At 44.0% G+C, this 18,905-nt stretch overlaps 1 protein-coding gene across 2 annotated transcripts in view; it reads right to left on the reverse strand.

Moving 5' to 3' along the window:
• LOC124013807 (RNA-binding protein with multiple splicing-like) overlaps positions 1-18,905 on the reverse strand; it is a 64,626-nt gene that overhangs the window by 23,915 nt on the left and 21,806 nt on the right. Inside the window, exons 2-6 of one of the 2 annotated variants that reach the window (XM_046328344.1) lie at positions 17,850-17,927; positions 16,945-16,983; positions 8,202-8,264; positions 2,216-2,366; positions 367-494 (exon numbers count right to left, since the gene is read on the reverse strand). In XM_046328344.1, the coding sequence (XP_046184300.1) occupies positions 367-494; positions 2,216-2,366; positions 8,202-8,264; positions 16,945-16,983; positions 17,850-17,927 (459 nt within the window). The remainder of the gene's footprint in view (positions 1-366; positions 495-2,215; positions 2,367-8,201; positions 8,265-16,944; positions 16,984-17,849; positions 17,928-18,905) is intronic. The other variant, XM_046328345.1, reaches the window with a different exon arrangement.

The following is an 18,905-nucleotide window of genomic DNA, read 5'->3' on the forward strand; positions in this document are numbered from 1 at the left end:
GCACTTATGGTAAGAGTAGGCATGTAAACACCAGTGCCCTGACTAAATTCACAATCTGGCCTTCATACCATCATGGCTCCCTAATCATCCCCAGCTTCCAATTGGCTCATTCATCCTCCCTCCTCTCCCCTGTAACTATTCCCCAGGTCGTCGCTGTAAATGAGAATGCATTCTCAGTCAACTGACCCGGTAAAATACGGGATAAATAAAGGTAGGTTAGGTAGGTGTGGTAGGTTAGGTAGGTGTGGTAGGTTAGGTAGGTGTGGTAGGTGTGGTAGGTTAGGTAGGTGTGGTAGGTTAGGTAGGTGTGGTAGGTTAGGTAGGTGTGGTAGGTTAGGTAGGTGTGGGCTCAGGTGTTCGTTTTACCTGAGTGTGAAGTGAGGAGGGGTAGGTGAAAGCAGGAGGGAGGGCTTGCGAAAGCTCCGCCGGGTACAGCGGGTATGACGCCCACATGTCTGGGCCGCCAGGGTACAGAGCGGGTACTGTGAGCTCATCTGTGGAGACAAGAAAAGGAGGAGAACGGTGAGGATTGACGGAGGGAGTGGGTGAGGGGGAACAGACAGGGTGGAGGGATGTGTGAGTGGTCTCCTCTCTTTTTTAAGCATTGATCTGAAAGACCTGGATAGGTGAACGGGAGTCTCCCTGTGAAATTCCGCCATATTGCTTTCGCGTATCCTCTATATTAAGACCATTGTGGTTGGAAGAGAGGAGATGAGGCGAAGAAGGAACTTTAGACTACTGTGATGCAGTGAGTGAGGTATTACAGAGTGAACGTGACTTGAAATAGAGGGAAGAGGGAGAAGAGGGACAGGTGAAGAAAGATACAGGGTGAGATTGTTTAAAGGTGAGCAGAGTGAAAAGGCTACCGGTTGAGGACGGGTGGATATTTACACTACAAAAAATATTTCAGATTAAACGCAAAAAAATCTACCCTAGTCATTAATGGGACAGTTTATATATATATTTTTTATTTTTTTATTTTTTATTTTACATTTTTACCTTTATTTAACTAGGCAAGTCAGTTAATAACAAATTCTTATTTACAATGACGGCCTAAGAACAGTGGGTTAACTGCCTTGTTCAGGGGCAGAAAAAACATTTTTTTCCCCCTTGGCAGCTCACGGACCTTTCGGTTACTGGCCCGCTCTAACCGCTAGGCTACCTCCAGCCTCCTCTTTTGAAAGAGGAGATCATGTCCAGACAGCATCATATAGATCTACAGAATACCAATAGCTGTACCTATATCAACAACAATATCAATGGCTTCCATGTTCCAAGTGCCTTGAAAAACTGTCCATTTCAGTGTATTCTCAGATCAACTGGCAGATATACACTACAGGTCAAAAGTTTAAGAACACCTACTCATTCAAGAGTTTTTTAAACTCTTTTCTACATTGTGTTGTTCAACTTTTGACCGATAATGTAACTCCTTATCAGAAAACGACGGCCATTGATTTCTGTTTCGGAGATCGGTTGACAATTACGCCGTAATCTTCATTCATCGTTTCCTTCCCTATTCCACAAGGACCCAACAAGTGTACTCCCTCTCTCCTCCGGCAAAAAGATTTCAGATAAGAACATGTTTTGGTCAATGAGTAAGAATCTAGCTACAGCCACGCAATCCACAGATGGCCTTATGTTCAAACTTAACGCTTGACAAAATATTTAACTAAACGTAAAACAGTACAGAGCTACATCAGCGAATTCCACACAATCTCAAGAGTCAAGGGGTTAGGTGCGTAGGATTATGACCGAGGCTAGTACTGCACACAGAGAATATTTATTAAACATTCATTTAACAAGGGGAATGTGTTTGAGAGAGCTTGAGAACGAATATTAGTCCTTGATTAACCTCATTTAAAACCATACTGATTGACCAGAGACAAACTTTAAGACTGTCATTTCGTAACTTTCCATACTTGGACAACTATCTAAATGGAAAACAAATAAACATTGACCAAGGGTGTCTTATAACTGATAAATGAAAACCTACACGTTTCTACAGCTGTTGAGTTTGAGATCCTAACTCCAACATGGCTCCAATGTAGGTTGTACGTAGCTCCCTTACATCAACACTGTGTGTACAATTATAACACTCCGTTTATAATATAGTGACAGTTAAGGCCTACTATTTTCACCCCAGGTAAAGGGATTACCACTTATCAGTGGTGCAGGGCCCTGCAGCTTGGTCTGACAGACAGACAGGAACACTCACATGGGTCTCTGTTGATAAACTGTGGGCCAGGGCTCTGCTGGGAGGGAGGAGGGTTGGGAGTGCCCACCAGCTTGTTCTTGGCCATCTTGGTGTTGGCTTTGGCAAACTCCAGCCGCAGAGTCTGGGGGATCTCCGGGTCGAAGCGGACACCCTGTGTTCAAAGGAAGAGGGTGAAATACACAATAAATAAAATAAAAAACAGAGCTTTGTTTGTCTTTTGTTGTCATGACGATAAAGATACACTTAGTTTCTGGGAAGTAATCACGCCGCCTATTCGATGGATGGAACCGAGTTATAAATCTAGGTTGTCTTTAAAATATAGAGACATTGGTTACACCCATCCAGTAACTTAGATATCCTCTATAATATGATATACTGTCTGTGGTGTTCAACGAGCGAATTATATCCTGACCAAATCACATGTAAAAGCCTGGCATTTGAAACCACATTGTGAGAACCATTGTAAGAGCTATTATAAAAGCTATTGTAAGAGATATTCTAAGAGCTATTGCAGGAGCTATTGTGAAGAACGTGGTCTTGAGGGATTCAACTTGGATTAGAATGTCCTTCTCATTCTGTTGCATGTGGTGACACAAGCATTAAGGTTTGGTTCATGGTGACCCAAACTTGGTGGGGATACCATGTCACTTGGTGGGGATACCATGTCACTTGGTGGGATACCATGTCAATTGGTGGGGATACCATGTCACTTGGTGGGGATACCATGTCACTTGGTGGGGATACCATGTCACTTGGTGGGATACCATGTCACTTGGTGGGGATACCATGTCACTTGGTGGGGATACCATGTCACTTTGGTACTTGGTGGGGATACCATGTCACTTGGTGGGGATACCATGTCACTTGGTGGGATACCATGTCACTTTGGTACTTGGTGGGGATACCATGTCACTTGGTGGGGATACCATGTCACTTGGTGGGGATACCATGTCACTTGGTGGGATACCATGTCACTTTGGTACTTGGTGGGGATACCATGTCACTTGGTGGGGATACCATGTCACTTGGTGGGGATACCATGTCACTTGGTGGGGATACCATGTCACTTGGTGGGGATACCATGTCACTTGGTGGGATACCATGTCACTTTGGGGATACCATGTCACTTGGTGGGGATACCATGTCACTTGGTGGGGATACCATGTCACTTGGTGGGGATACCATGTCACTTGGTGGGATACCATGTCACTTGGTGGGGATACCATGTCACTTGGTGGGGATACCATGTCACTTGGTGGGGATGCCATGTCACTTTGGTTCTTGGTGGGGATACCATGTCACTTGGTGGGGATATCATGTCACTTGGTGGGGATACCATGTCACTTGGTGGGGATACCATGTCACAAGGTGGGGATACCATGTCACAAGGTGGGGATACCATGTCACAAGGTGGGGATACCATGTCACTTTGGTACTTGGTGGGGATACCATGTCACTTGGTGGGGATACCATGTCACTTGGTGGGATGCCATGTCACTTGGTGGGGATGCCATGTCACTTGGTGGGGATACCATGTCACTTGGTGGGGATACCATGTCACTTGGTGGGGATACCATGTCACTTGGTGGGGATACCATGTCACTTTGGTACTTGGTGGGGATACCATGTCACTTGGTGGGGATACCATGTCACTTTGGTACTTGGTGGGGATACCATGTCACTTGGTGGGGATACCATGTCACTTGGTGGGATACCATGTCACTTTGGTACTTGGTGGGGATACCATGTCACTTGGTGGGGATACCATGTCACTTTGGTACTTGGTGGGGATACCATGTCACTTGGTGGGGATACCATGTCACTTGGTGGGGATACCATGTCACTTGGTGGGGATACCATGTCACTTGGTGGGGATGCCATGTCACTTGGTGGGGATACCATGTCACTTGGTGGGGATACCATGTCACTTGGTGGGGATGCCATGTCACTTTGGTTCTTGGTGGGGATACCATGTCACTTTGGTACTTGGTGGGGATACCATGTCACTTGGTGGGGATACCATGTCACTTGGTGGGGATACCATGTCACTTGGTGGGGATACCATGTCACTTGGTGGGGATACCATGTCACTTTGGTTCTTGGTGGGGATACCATGTCACTTGGTGGGGATACCATGTCACTTGGTGGGGATACCATGTCACTTGGTGGGGATACCATGTCACTTTGGTACTTGGTGGGGATACCATGTCACTTGGTGGGGATACCATGTCACTTGGTGGGGATACCATGTCACTTGGTGGGGATACCATGTCACTTTGGTTCTTGGTGGGGATACCATGTCACTTGGTGGGGATACCATGTCACTTGGTGGGGATACCATGTCACTTGGTGGGGATACCATGTCACTTGCTGGGGATACCATGTCACTTGGTGGGGATACCATGTCACTTGCTGGGGATACCATGTCACTTGGTGGGGATACCATGTCACTTGGTGGGGATACCATGTCACTTTGGTACTTGGTGGGGATACCATGTCACTTGGTGGGGATACCATGTCACTTGGTGGGGATACCATGTCACTTTGGTACTTGGTGGGGATACCATGTCACTTGGTGGGATACCATGTCACTTGGTGGGGATACCATGTCACTTGGTGGGGATACCATGTCACTTGGTGGGGATACCATGTCACTTTGGTACTTGGTGGGGATAAAATGTCACTTGGTGGGATACCATGTCACTTGGTGGGGATACCATGTCACTTGGTGGGAATACCATGTCACTTGGTGGGGATACCATGTCACTTGTGTCAGCGGCAGAATGCATAGAAGAGGGAAGCCACGAGACTGACCTCGCCACTTTCCCTCATGAACTCTGACCCAATACTGTGACAACCACAACTCAAAGCTATCTTTCGACAGCCCTTAGAAATTTTTAGGATTCCACTGCAAAACATACAGTCAGGGGAGCTACATTTTCGCCATTGCGAGTAACTGACTCAAGGTTAGGTTACTTTGATTTCTGTCATCAATTATTAAAAACCTCCTTTTTCTACCAAAACATTTTCCCTTCTCCATTACTTTTAGCCCCAAGACTAGGGTTGTAAAATGTTCCAACCCTACCCGAGACCGATGCTACAAATATGGAATGCAGGATGAACAGGGGTCCTCTTCGTCAGAAACAAAGGCACTGTTTGTTTGCTGTGGTTTGTGAATCAACAGTACAACACAGCATTAACCGGTGGCTATCTACCCTTACATCAACCCCGATATGAGAGTTTCTTTGTGTGTCGGAGATGGAAAGAAAAACACAGCGAATCGGATCAATGAAGAGAGAAGCCCGTGGAGTGAGTTCTGCGGTGCGCACCTAGGGTCGATTCTAGGTCCGTCCCAGCAGGCATGCAGAGAGCCGTGCTGAAAGAAGCGAGAGATCGCGGTTCTCATGAAGGGAGGAATTAACTAGGATTGCCTTGGCTCACCGTTCTCTGAGCCTCTGCCAATTGAAGCTACAGAGGGTATAATAAGCTATACAGGCATAATGAGGACTGCTTTAATTTGAACTCAGAATCAAAAGGTTCAGAGGATAGTTGATTCTCTGACTTGAAATTGTTATTTTCAACCATCAGTTTTCTTGACACCTCCAACAGGTTTATATGTTTTGATGTGAAGGCAGATAGTACATATATAGAGACCTCTTCTTCTTTTACTACAGTTTCATATGTAGCTAAAGACCAGGGATCATCAACTAGATTCTACAGTTGAATATGAAGCCATAGGCCAGGCATCATCAACTAGATTCTACAGTTGAATATGAAGCCATAGGCCAGGGATCATAAACTAGATTCTACAGTTGAATATGAAGCCATAGGCCAGGGATCATCAACTAGATTCTACAGTTAAATATGAAGCCATAGGCCAGGCATCATCAACTAGATTCTACAGTTGAATATGAAGCCATAGGCCAGGCATCATCAACTAGATTCTACAGTTGAATATGTAGCTATAGACCAGGCATCATCAACTAGATTCTACAGTTTAATATGTAGCTATAGACCAGGGATCATCAACTAGATTCTACAGTTGAATATGAAGCCATAGGCCAGGCATCATCAACTAGATTCTACAGTTGAATATGTAGCTATAGACCAGGCATCATCAACTAGATTCTACAGTTTAATATGTAGCTATAGACCAGGGATCATCAACTAGATTCTACAGTTGAATATGAAGCCATAGACCAGGGATCATCAACTAGATTGAGCCGCGGGCAGATTTTTTCTTGAGCGGATGGTCGGGGGGCCGAAACATAATTACAAATAATTTGTAGACTAGTAATTTGGAGCAAAGTAACCTCAAGAAGCCCAAACAGATAGAATGTAAAACCTAATCATTTCAAATCTTGCTTACATTTGTATACAATCGCATGTATTTCTATGGGAATACTTGGGAACAGATTTCTTAAATTAAAATCCCTTGGAGCTGATTTCCTGGTATTTTTATGTCAAAAAATTCAAATAGAAATAAAAATTTGCTCAGAAAACTTGGGGGGCACAAGGTTTCTACAGACACTGGGGTGTTCTTCACATGACTCTGGGGAAATGGGTTGCACACAAGAACATAATTTTCAGCATTACAGAGTGTTTCATTTGAGACCTACCCTAAATCTGATCTAATAACGTGAGCATTGCTTTTTAATTACATTTTTCATCTTTGATATATGTACAACAATATCTCGAGGATTGGTCCATTTCGATTCAGTAGATGCGATATTCTGTAATAAAGTAGTCATTATTGACCCAAATATAACTTTTAAATTGATTTATTTCTGCACCCGAGAGGCACATAATATGCAAATATACAACTGGAATAACTCAAATAAAAAACAAAGATGACAAAAAGACAGGCATTTGAAAGTTTTCTTTGCGTTCCCTGTGAATCTTTGTTTCCAGAGATAAACTTAAAGCTTTGCCGGGATCAGTCCTATTTTGCATCAGTCTGTCTGCCTCATCAATGATTTCCTCAAGCAAGGTTGGTAGGCTCTGCTTGAAATCAGCTAGATTAAATTCAAATCCTAGATCAATGTCTGCTATTTCGGTGTGGAAGGAGTACTAATTCTACTGTGTTTAGAGTGATTGACCTTGTTTGATCCAAAGGGACCTTTTTATTTTACCTTTATTTTACGAGGCAAGTCAGTTAAAAGAACACATTTTTATTTTCAATGACAGCCTAGGAACAGTGGGTTAACTGTTACCCCGCCACCTCTACACTCTAACCACTAGGCTACCCTGCCACCTCTACACTCTAACCACTAGGCTACCTGCCACCTCTACACTCTAACCACTAGGCTACACTGCCACCTCTACACTCTAACCACTAGGCTACCCTGCCGCCTCTACACTCTAACCACTAGGCTACACTGCCACCTCTACACTCTAACCACTAGGCTACCCTGCCACCTCTACACTCTAACCACTAGGCTACCCTGACACCCCTTTATGTAAAAATGTAATAAAATGTGGTTTATTTGAAAACCTGCCTGAAAAGACTCACAGATATTAAATAATATAGAGAATGTTGAGGGAATTGACACATTTCGATCGTTGTCAGTATTGCCGTAGCAAAAAATAACCCTGCAGTAAGTAACAGGATTTGAAATTGTAGTCCATAATGTTGCTTGATCGGTGGTTAGGCTTTTAGCTGGACAAAATCAGGCTTGAATGGAAAAGTGCAATACTGTTAATGTAACCATGTGTTAGTGCAGGTTTTCAATGAATTTATGTCAGTCACAAAGCTCATCTGCATTTCCTACAGCACATGAAAATTCTTAGGAAACAAAAGAGAGATCAAATCAAGATCGTACATCTGTACTTGCCTTTCATGTTCTTTCAGAGGTACAGATGCCCAGAAATGTATTTGGGTATTCGTAAGAGTGCCTATAATATATATTTAGCAACACATATTATAAACATTAAAAACACTGTTAGACTGGGCTGTGCTTGAGCTTGATGAGGGCATATAACTTACGTTCAAGGCGTTCTTGGCAGCTTCTGCCTCTGATCGGCTGTCAAAGCTGACAAACCCCACTGGCTGGAGAGATACAACAGGCAAGACAAAAAACAGACAGAACAAAGGAAAGAAACAGAGTTTTAGGCATAATACTGATTCTGCACTTCTCTGTCTGAGTGACATATACATGTTTTCTCTCTCTCTCTCTCTCTCTCTCTCTCTCTCTCTCTCTCTCTCTCTCTCTCTCTCTCTCTCTCTCTCTCTCTCTCTCTCTCTCTCTCTCTCTCTCTCTCTCTCTCTCTCTCTCTCTCTCTCTCTCTCTCTCTCTCTCTCTCTCTCTCTCTCTCTCTCTCTCTCTCTCTCTCTCTCTCTCTCTCTCTCTCTCTCTCTCTCTCTCTCTCTCTCTCTCTCTCTCTCTCTCTCTCTCTCTCTGTGTGTTAAAATCATGGCGACAGAGAGAGAACTAGAGGTCTGCAGTGTGGAGTCCACCAAGAGTTCAACATTCACTGGATGGTGCATAGCTCCCTATGCCCAAATACGGGCAAAGGGGCAGCGAGTGTGTTTGAAAGAAAGAGAGAGGGAAAAGAGAGGGAGATGAGAAAGAGGGAGAAGCAGAAAGAGGAGTTCACTTGTTAACAAACTCTCCAGGCTTGTCATTTGTTGTAGCAGCCAAGCATAAATCCCTGTTCTGTGTTACATTCACCAAAACATTAGTGCATGTGTTACATTTTCTGTGACTTCACTTTTGTTCAGGGTCAAATGTTTAGGAGAGAGGTGTGAGCAAAAGGCATAAACATGCAGTACTAGTTTGTTATCAAAAGACATAAATACGCAGTACTAGTTTGGTATCAAAAGACAAACATGCAGTACTAGTTTGGTATCAAAAGACATAAACACGCAGTACTAGTTTGGTATCAAAAGACAAACATGCAGTACTAGTTTGTTATCAAAAGACATAAATACGCAGTACTAGTTTGGTATCAAAAGACATAAATATGCAGTACTAGTTTGGTATCAAAAGACATAAACACGCAGTACTGGTTTGGAATAGGAAGGTCTCTATACTGAAAACAATTTTTGGCTATGAACACGGAAGACACTTTTTCATAGATTCCTGAACACAAACATCAGAGAGGGAGAGAGAAGAAAAGAGACGTGGAGAGAGAGAGGGAGAGAGAGAGAGAGAGAGAGACTTGGAGAAGGGAGGGGAAGTAGAGAGAGAGCGAGAGAGAGTAAAGCAGAGAGATGGAGAGGAGAGGGGAAGTAGAGAGAGAGAGAGAGAGAGAGAGAGAGAGAGAGAGAGAGAGAGAGAGAGAGAGAGAGAGAGAGAGAGAGAGAGAGAGAGAGAGAGAGAGAGAGAGAGAGAGAGAGAGAGAGGGGAAGTAGAGAGAGAGAGAGAGAGAGAGAGAGAGAGAGAGAGAGAGAGAGAGAGAGAGTAAAGCAGAGAGATGGAGAGGAGAGGGGAAGTAGAGAGAGGAGAGAGAGAGAGAGAGAGAGAGAGAGAGAGAGAGAGAGAGAGAGAGAGAGAGAGAGAGAGAGAGAGAGAGAGAGAGAGAGAGAGAGAGAGAGAGACTTGGAGAAGGGAGGGGAAGTAGAGAGAGAGCGAGAGAGATTAAAGCAGAGAGATGGAGAGGAGAGGGGAAGTAGAGAGAGAGAGAGAGAGAGAGAGAGAGAGAGAGAGAGAGAGAGAGAGAGAGAGAGAGAGAGAGAGAGAGAGAGAGAGAGAGAGAGAGGGAGAGAGAGAGAGAGAGAGAGAGAGAGAGAGAGAGAGAGAGAGAAGAGAGGGGAAGTAGAGAGAGAGAGAGAGAGAGAGAGAGAAGAGAGAGAGAGAGAGAGAGAGAGAGAGAGAGAGAGAGAGAGAGAGAGAGAGAGAGAGAGAGAGAGAGAGAGAGAGAGAGAGAGAGAGTAAAGCAGAGAGATGGAGAGGAGAGGGGAAGAGAGAGAGAGAGAGAGAGAGAGAGAGAGAGAGAGAGAGAGAGAGAGAGAGAGAGAGAGAGAGAGAGAGAGAGAGAGAGAGAGAGAGAGAGAAGAGAGGGGAAGTAGAGAGAGTTTTTAAACATGTTGTTCTCAAGAGGCTAAGCCACAGTGGGCGATGTAGAAAGCTTTCTAGAAAGACAGAGAGCGGGAGAGAGAGAAAGAGAGAGAGAGAAAGAAAGAGAGAGCGAGACGGCTTGCTATATATGGAGACGGCTGTGTTCTCTGCAGGAATGATTGATTTTCATTAGCACTGTCATTACCATTAGTCAGGAAGGATCAACTCACAGTGCAATGAACACATAACATGGGAGAGGCATTCTAAACAACGTCTTGAGTCCGTTACACTGTATGACAACTACAGAAGCATCCTATGACATCTTGAGTCCGTTACACTGTATGACAACTACAGAAGCATCCTATGACATCTTGAGTCCGTTACACTGTATGACAACTACAGAAGCATCCTATGACATCTTGAGTCCGTTACACTGTATGACAACTACAGAAGCATCCTATGACATCTGGCATAAGGCAAACACATAAGTCCTCAAAATACTGACAACTTGAAGAGGAAATGAATATGACGTAGGATTCACTTCTACTGAAAAGCAAAGACAGCTTTCCGTTTGCCGATCCCGTCCATGAGGAATCTCGACGACCATTACCCCGTTTTAATGAATGTGTTATCTCTTTATGGGACGCAGTGTCATTTGGCATTAAGTACATTGACGTAAGCTAAACTGCCTAGCTCTCCGAGTGGACACAAACCAGACAATCTCATTTTCATCCACTTCAGAGAGCGAAAAGATACCGTCAGAGACTCATTATTGTTCCTAGGCCGTCGTTGGAAATAGGAATTTGTTCTGAAATGACTTGTCTAGTTAAACAAAGGTAAAAATAATAATACAATTGGCAAAACCTTCGCTAGTGTTCCATAGGGCTCTGGTCTAAAGTAGTGCACTATATAGGGAATAGTGTTCCATAGGGCTCTGGTCTAAAGTAGTGCACTATATAGGGAATAGTGTTCCATAGGGCTCTGGTCTAAAGTAGTGCACTATATAGGGAATAGTGTTCCATAGGGCTCTGGTCTAAAGTAGTGCACTATATAGGGAATAGTGTTCCATAGGGCTCTGATCTAAAGTAGTGCACTATATAGGGAATAGTGTTCCATAGGGCTCTGGTCTAAAGTAGTGCACTATATAGGGAATAGGGTGCCATTTGAGACAGAGCCTTACACAGAGATGGCCCCACAAATTTCTTTCCATCTCCTTTCCCCTTTGAACATCCCTCAAGAGTGTCTGCAAGCACGCTATCTGAGAGCCAAACGACATGACATAATAGGCAGGCAAAGAACTACATAAATGTAAAATAATCATACAGACTTTTATATTCTCATGCCTTAGCAATGCATGCAACGTGTACTCATGATAACGGCTACACTGCAGTCATCCATTTTGTTACATCGCCGGAGCTGGAGACTTATATTTCCCTCACTAACTTTAAACAGCAGGTATATCTCACTGGTCATCCCCAAAGCCAACACTTCCTTTGGCCGCCTTTACTTCCAGTTCTCTGCAGCCAATGACTGGAACTAATTGCAAAAATCGTTGAAGCTGGAGACTTATATTTCCCTCACAAACTTTAAACATCAGCTATCTGAACAGCCAACCCATCGCTGCAGATGTACATAGCCCAACTGTACATAGTCCATCTGTAAATAGCCCACCCAATCTACCTACCTCATCCCCATATTGTTTTTCTGCTCTTTTGCACACCAGTATCTCTACTTGCACATCATCATCATCTGCCCATCTATCACTCCAGTGTTAATTTGCTAAACTGTAATTACTTTGCTACTATGGCCTATTTATTGCCTTACCTCCTCACGCCATTTGCACACACTGTTTATAGAGTTTTTTTTCTCTTTCTATTGTGTTATTGACTGTAGGTTTGTTTATTCCACGTGTAACTCTGTGTTGTTGTTCGTGTCGCACTGCTTTGCTTTATCTTGGCCAGGTCGCAGTTGTAAATGAGAACGTGTTCTCAGCTAGCTTACCTGGTTAAATAAAATAATTTTAAAAGATGTTTTAAAAACTACAGATGCTTCCTGTTACAATTGCATGTCCTGATCCTAAAACCAGTTAAAATCAAATCAATTAAAATTCAACAGAATTTTTTACCTGACTGTGAAATTCTTACTTACAAGCCCTTAACTAAAAATGCAGTTCAAGAAATAGAGTTAAGAAAATACTTACTAAATAAACTAAAGTTATTATTATTATTATTATTAAATAAAATCTAAAAGTAACACAAGGAAATTACATAAAAATAACGAGGCTATATACAGGGGGTACCGGTACTGAGTCAATGTGCGTTGGCACAGGTTAGTTGAGGTCATTTGTAAAGACTATGCATAGGTAATAAACAGCGAGTAGCAGCAGTGTGAAAACATAGTGTGTGTGTGTGGGTGGGGGGTGGGTAAATGTAAATAGTCCAGGTCTAAATTTTTTCAGCAGCCATGGCTTGGAAGTAGAATCTGTTAAGGAGCCTTTTGGTCCTAGACTTGGCGCTCCGATAGCTCTTGCCGTGCGGTAGCAGAGAGAACAGTCTATGACTTGGGTGACTGGAGTATTTGGAATATTTTTTGGGCATTCCTCTGACACCGCCTGGTATAGAGGTCCTGGATGGAAGGAAGCTTGGCCCCAGTGATGTACTGGGCCGTACGCACTACCCTCTGTAGCGCCTTACGGTCGGATGCCGAGCAGTTGCTATACGGTGATGCAACCAGCCAGGATGCTCTTGATGGTGCAGCTGTAGAACTTTTTGAGGATCTGTGGACCCATACCAAATCTTTTCAGTCTCTTAAGGGGGGGGGGGTGTTGTCATGCTCACTTCACAACTGTCTTGGTGTGTTTAGACCATGATAGGTGGTTGGTGATGTGAAACTCTCAATCCACTCCAATTCAGCCCAGTCATTGTTAATGGGACCTGCTTGGCCCTGCTTTTCCTATAGTCCTATAGTCTTTGTATTGCTCACATTGAGGGAGAGGTTGTTGTCCTGACACCACATTGCCAGGTCTCTGACCTCCTCCCTATAGGCTGTCTCATTGTTGTTGGTGATTAGGCCTACCACTGTTGTGTCATCAGCAAACTTAATGATGGTGTTGGAATCGTTCTTGGCCACGCAGTCGTGGGTGAACACAGAGTACAGGAGGGGACTAAGCACACACCCCTGATGGGCCCCAGTGTTAGAGGATCAGCGTGGCAGATGTGTTGTTGCCTACCCTTACTACCTGGGGGCGGCCCGTCAGGAAGTCCAGGGTCCAGTTGCAAAGGGAGGTGTTTAGTTCCAGGGTCCTTAACTTAGTGATGAGCTTCGTGGGCACTGTGGTGTTGAAAACGAAGCTGTAATCAATGGACAGCATTCTCACATAGGTGTTTCTTTTGTCCAGCTGGGAAAGGGCAGTGTGGAGTGCGATTGCGATCGCGTCATCTGTGGATCTGTTTGGGCGGTATGCCAATTGGCGTGGAGTTTCCCGGAATGATGGTGTTGATGTGAGCCATGACCAGCCATTCAAAGCACTTCATGGCTACCGAAGTTCTTCGGTAAACACTGGCGAGAATCTCACAACATTAGGAACCACCTGTGTCCTTGGTTCTTCCGTTTGATGTCAGCACTGTTCATAATAATGTGCTTCATAGATGCTGCTGAATGCAGGTGCAACGACAACGGAAATGTAACAATTGCTCCAGCTAAGGCTTCAACCACAGTTTTCACTCTACAGTAGCAATCGTGCCATTCAGCTCATAAATTAGCTACAGATGGATTTTCCTCCGCACTAAGGCTTCAATTTAACCTTTCACCTCAGCAGCCATGTTGGACTGTCCTCCAGCTAATGTTTCAATTTAATCCCTCACTTTAGCTAAATACATGGACCTTTTTAGAAATCCATCACTCCACTCTGTTAAATAAATTGAACAGTCATTATTAACATCAGATGGGCCTCACGTCCTCCACCATGTCCAGTGCATATAATCGAACTAAACCATTTGCTGTGTTACAGTCTACCCACCCACATAAAGGGTTAACTGAGATATAGTGTAACGTGTTACAGTCTACCCACCCATAAAGGGTTAACTGAGATATAGTGTAACGTGTTACAGTCGACCCACCCACATAAAGGGTTAACTGAGATATAGTGTAACGTGTTACAGTCTACCCACCCATAAAGGGTTAACTGAGATATAGTGTAACGTGTTACAGTCTACCCACCCATAAAGGGTTAACTGAGATATAGTGTAACGTGTTACAGTCTACCCACCCACATAAAGGGTTAACTGAGATATAGTGTAACGTGTTACAGTCTACCCACCCACATAAAGGGTTAACTGAGATATAGTTTAACGTGTTACATTCTAACCACCCATAAAGGGTTAACTGAGATATAGTGTACCGTGTTACAGTCTACGTGACCTTTGGACTTATTCATTTAAAAAACGTCCTCTTGATAAAGTTTCCTCCAGTTCCCTTATGGAGGTTCCTCCAGTTCCCTTATGGAGGTTCCTCCAGTTGTCTAATTGAGGTTCCTCCAGTTGTCTAATGGAGGTTCCTCCAGTTGTCTAATGGAGGTTCCTCCAGTTGTCTAATGGAGGTTCCTTCAGTTGTCTAATTGAGGTTCCTCCAGTTGTCTAATGGAGGTTCCTCCAGTTGTCTAATTGAGGTTCCTCCAGTTGTCTAATGGAGGTTCCTCCAGTTGTCTAATGGAGGTTCCTCCAGTTGTCTAATGGAGGTTCCTCCAGTTGTCTAATGGAGGTTCATCCAGTTGTCTAATGGAGGTTCATCCAGGTGTCTAATGGAGGTTCCTCCAGTTGTCTAATGGAGGTTCATCCAGGTGTCTAATGGAGGTTCCTCCAGTTGTCTAATGGAGGTTCCTCCAGTTGTCTAATGGAGGTTCATCCAGTTGTCTAATGGAGGTTCATCCAGGTGTCTAATGGAGGTTCCTCCAGTTGTCTAATGGAGGTTCCTCCAGTTGTCTAATGGAGGTTCCTCCAGTTGTCTAATGGAGGTTCATCCAGTTGTCTAATGGAGGTTCATCCAGGTGTCTAATGGAGGTTCCTCCAGTTGTCTAATGGAGGTTCCTCCAGTTGTCTAATGGAGGTTCATCCAGGTGTCTAATGGAGGTTCCTCCAGTTGTCTAATGGAGGTTCCTTCAGTTGTCTAATGGAGGTTCCTTCAGTTGTCTAATGGAGGTTCCTTCAGTTGTCTAATGGAGGTTCCTCCAGTTGTCTAATGGAGGTTCATCCAGGTGTCTAATGGAGGTTCCTCCAGTTGTCTAATGGAGGTTCCTTCAGTTGTCTAATGGAGGTTCCTTCAGTTGTCTAATGGAGGTTACTCCAGTTGTCTAATGGAGGTTCCTCCAGTTGTCTAATGGAGCTTCCTTCAGTTGTCTAATGGAGGTTCCTTCAGTTGTCTAATGGAGGTTCCTTCAGTTGTCTAATGGAGGTTCCTCCAGTTGTCTAATGGATGTTCCTTCAGTTGTCTAATGGAGGTTCCTTCAGTTGTCTAATGGAGGTTCCTCCAGTTGTCTAATGGAGATCCTTCAGTTGTCTAATGGAGGTTCCTTCAGTTGTCTAATGGAGGTTACTCCAGTTGTCTAATGGAGGTTCCTCCAGTTGTCTAATGGAGGTTACTCCAGTTGTCTAATGGAGGTTCCTTCAGTTGTCTAATGGAGGTTCCTTCAGTTGTCTAATGGAGGTTCCTTCAGTTGTCTAATGGAGTTTCCTTCAGTTGTCTAATGGAGGTTCCTCCAGTTGTCTAATGGAGGTTCCTTCAGTTGTCTAATGGAGGTTCCTTCAGTTGTCTAATGGAGGTTCCTTCAGTTGTCTAAGGGAGTTTCCTTCAGTTGTCTAATGGAGTTTCCTTCAGTTGTCTAATGGAGGTTCCTCCAGTTGTCTAATGGAGGTTCCTTCAGTTGTCTAATGGAGGTTCCTTCAGTTGTCTAATGGAGGTTCCTCCAGTTGTCTAATGGAGGTTCCTCCAGTTGTCTAATGGAGGTTCCTTCAGTTCTCATAAACTTGTTTTGCATTTCTAATGTAATTCCCCACAATACACTCACACCCACCAGCATCCACCAGACACACACAAAATAAGAATACACTTTCATACACTTCAATAAAACTATCATAACACAAGGAGAGGTACGTCCTTACTCTACTGAGGCTTTGCTTGTAATTGCTTTCTCCCAGCAGGCCCCTGATATCCTAATGCCAAGGGCACATCTTATCTCGAACTTTAACCCAAACACCAGATGTGCTCAGGATGGCGATGCTACAGGTATTTAGGTCAGTTCCATAGTGCTGTGATGTGCTATTTTATTATTATTATTATTTAACTACACTGAAACAGCCTGCTGAGGGACTGGGCCATGTCTAAACTACACTGAAACAGCCTGCTGAGGGACTGGGCCATGTCTAAACTACACTGAAACAGTCTGCTGAGTGACTGAGCCATGTCTAAACTACACTGAAACAGTCTGCTGAGGGACTGAGCCATGTCTAAACTACACTGAAACAGTCTGCTGAGGGACTGAGCCATATCTAAACTACACTGAAACAGTCTGCTGAGGGACTGAGCCATGTCTAAACTACACTGAAACAGTCTGCTGAGGGACTGAGCCATGTCTAAACTACACTGAAACAGTCTGCTGAGGGACTGAGCCATGTCTAAACTACACTGAAACAGTCTGCTGAGGGACTGTGGAAAAATTATGTATTTTTTACTTACCTGTTTTGAGGTGAGTTTTATCAATGATCCCTCATAACCCTAAAACAAAGACCAAGACAAATTGTTAGCATAAACAGCAAAAACATGCAGTCTTCAACATGACAGTATAGACTCTATTTGATGCTATGACAGTCTTCAACATGACAGTATAGACTCTATTTGATGCTATCACAGTCTTCAACATGACAGTATAGACTCTATTTGATGCTATCACAGTCTTCAACATGACAGTATAGACTCTATTTGATGCTATGACAGTCTTCAACATGACAGTATAGACTCTATTTGATGTTATCATAGTATTCAACATGACAATGATCAAATCAAATCAATGATGATGTCAATGTAACATTAATTTGACTTGACATACGGTGTTAATAAAAACATTGTGAATGTGTTATATGTTTATTCATTTATATATTTTGACACAAAGTCTCATAAACGTCTAAGCGTGTTGGTGTTACTGGTCGTTGGTTAGTCGTGAGAAAAAGAGAAAAAAAAACACATGTTGAGGCCCCCTTGAAAATGTACCTGATTGGCCAAAATGTACTGCTTTTTAAACACTTAGATGATATGCCCTCTCAATGTACACACCCAGTGCATGACCTAAGCGCTGTATCAGAGGGATCTGTTGGTGTTATTACACTTGGTAGCAACATGCATAGTTCCTGTGCCATGAAAATGCTTGTTTATGTTCTGTAACTACACTGACCATGTGTTATTCTCGCAAAACTACCCATATGATTACAGGTTTAGTTTGGATTGTATTCCAGGTTGAGGAATGCAGGCAGTTTTCCATTGTCATTTATTTCCTCGTCACTAATGGAGGCCTGCTAACAGTTGCCTGTTTGAACAGGAGGCCTTATCAATTGTTTCATATCATCCATGTTAACGCGTACACGCACCTTAAATGGTCTGAACAGGAGATACAGCTCCCGCGGCTTTATATCCAGAGGTAGTCCACTGACAAATAACGTGCGGACCTAAAGAGGAGGAGATTAGGAGGAGAGAGGGAAAGAAAGAGAAAGAGAGAGAGAGAGACAGAGAGAGAGAGAGAGAGAGAGAGAGAGAGAGAGAGAGAGAGAGAGAGAGAGAGAGAGAGAGAGAGAGAGAGAGAGAGAGAGGCAGAGAGAGAGAGACAGAGAGAGAGGCAGAGAGAGAGAGAGAGAGAGAGAGAGAGAGAGAGAGAGAGAGAGAGAGAGAGAGAGAGAGAGAGAGAGAGAGAGAGAGAGAGAGGCAGAGAGAGAGACAGAGAGAGAGAGAGAGAGAGAGAGAGAGAGAGAGAGAGAGAGAGAGAGAGAGAGAGAGAGAGAGAGAGAGAGAGAGAGAGAGAGAGAGAGAGAGAGAGAGAGAGAGACAGAGAGAGAGAGAGAGAGAGAGAGAGAGAGAGAGAGGAAGAGAGAGAGAGAGAGAGAGAGAGAGAGAGAGAGAGAGAGAGAGAGAGAGAGAGAGAGAGAGAGAGAGAGAGAGAGAGAGAGAGAGAGAGAGAGAGAGAGAGAGAGAGAGAGAGAGAGAGAGAGAGAGAGAGAGACAGAGAGAGAGAGAGAGAGAGAGACAGAGAGAGAGAGAGAGAGAGAGAGAGAGAGAGAGAGAGAGAGAGAGAGAGAGAGAGAGAGAGAGAGAGAGAGAGAGAGAGAGAGAGAGAGAGAGAGAGAGAGAGAGAGAGAGAGAGAGAGAGAGAGAGAGAGAGAGAGAGAGAGAGAGAGAGAGAGAGAGACAGAGAGAGAGAGAGAGAGAGAGAGAGAGAGAGAAGAGAGAGAGAGAGAGAGAGAGAGAGAGAGAGAGAGAGAGAGAGAGAGAGAGAGAGAGAGAGAGAGAGAGAGAGAGAGAGAGAGAGAGAGAGAGAGAGAGAGAGACAGAGAGAGAGAGAGAGAGAGAGAGAGAGAGAGAGAGAGAGAGAGAGAGAGAGAGAGAGAGAGAGAGAGAGAGAGAGAGAGAGAGAGAGAGAGAGAGAGAGAGAG

The sequence above is a fragment of the Oncorhynchus gorbuscha genome, linkage group LG25, assembly GCF_021184085.1.
Source record: "Oncorhynchus gorbuscha isolate QuinsamMale2020 ecotype Even-year linkage group LG25, OgorEven_v1.0, whole genome shotgun sequence".
NCBI lineage: Eukaryota > Metazoa > Chordata > Actinopteri > Salmoniformes > Salmonidae > Oncorhynchus > Oncorhynchus gorbuscha.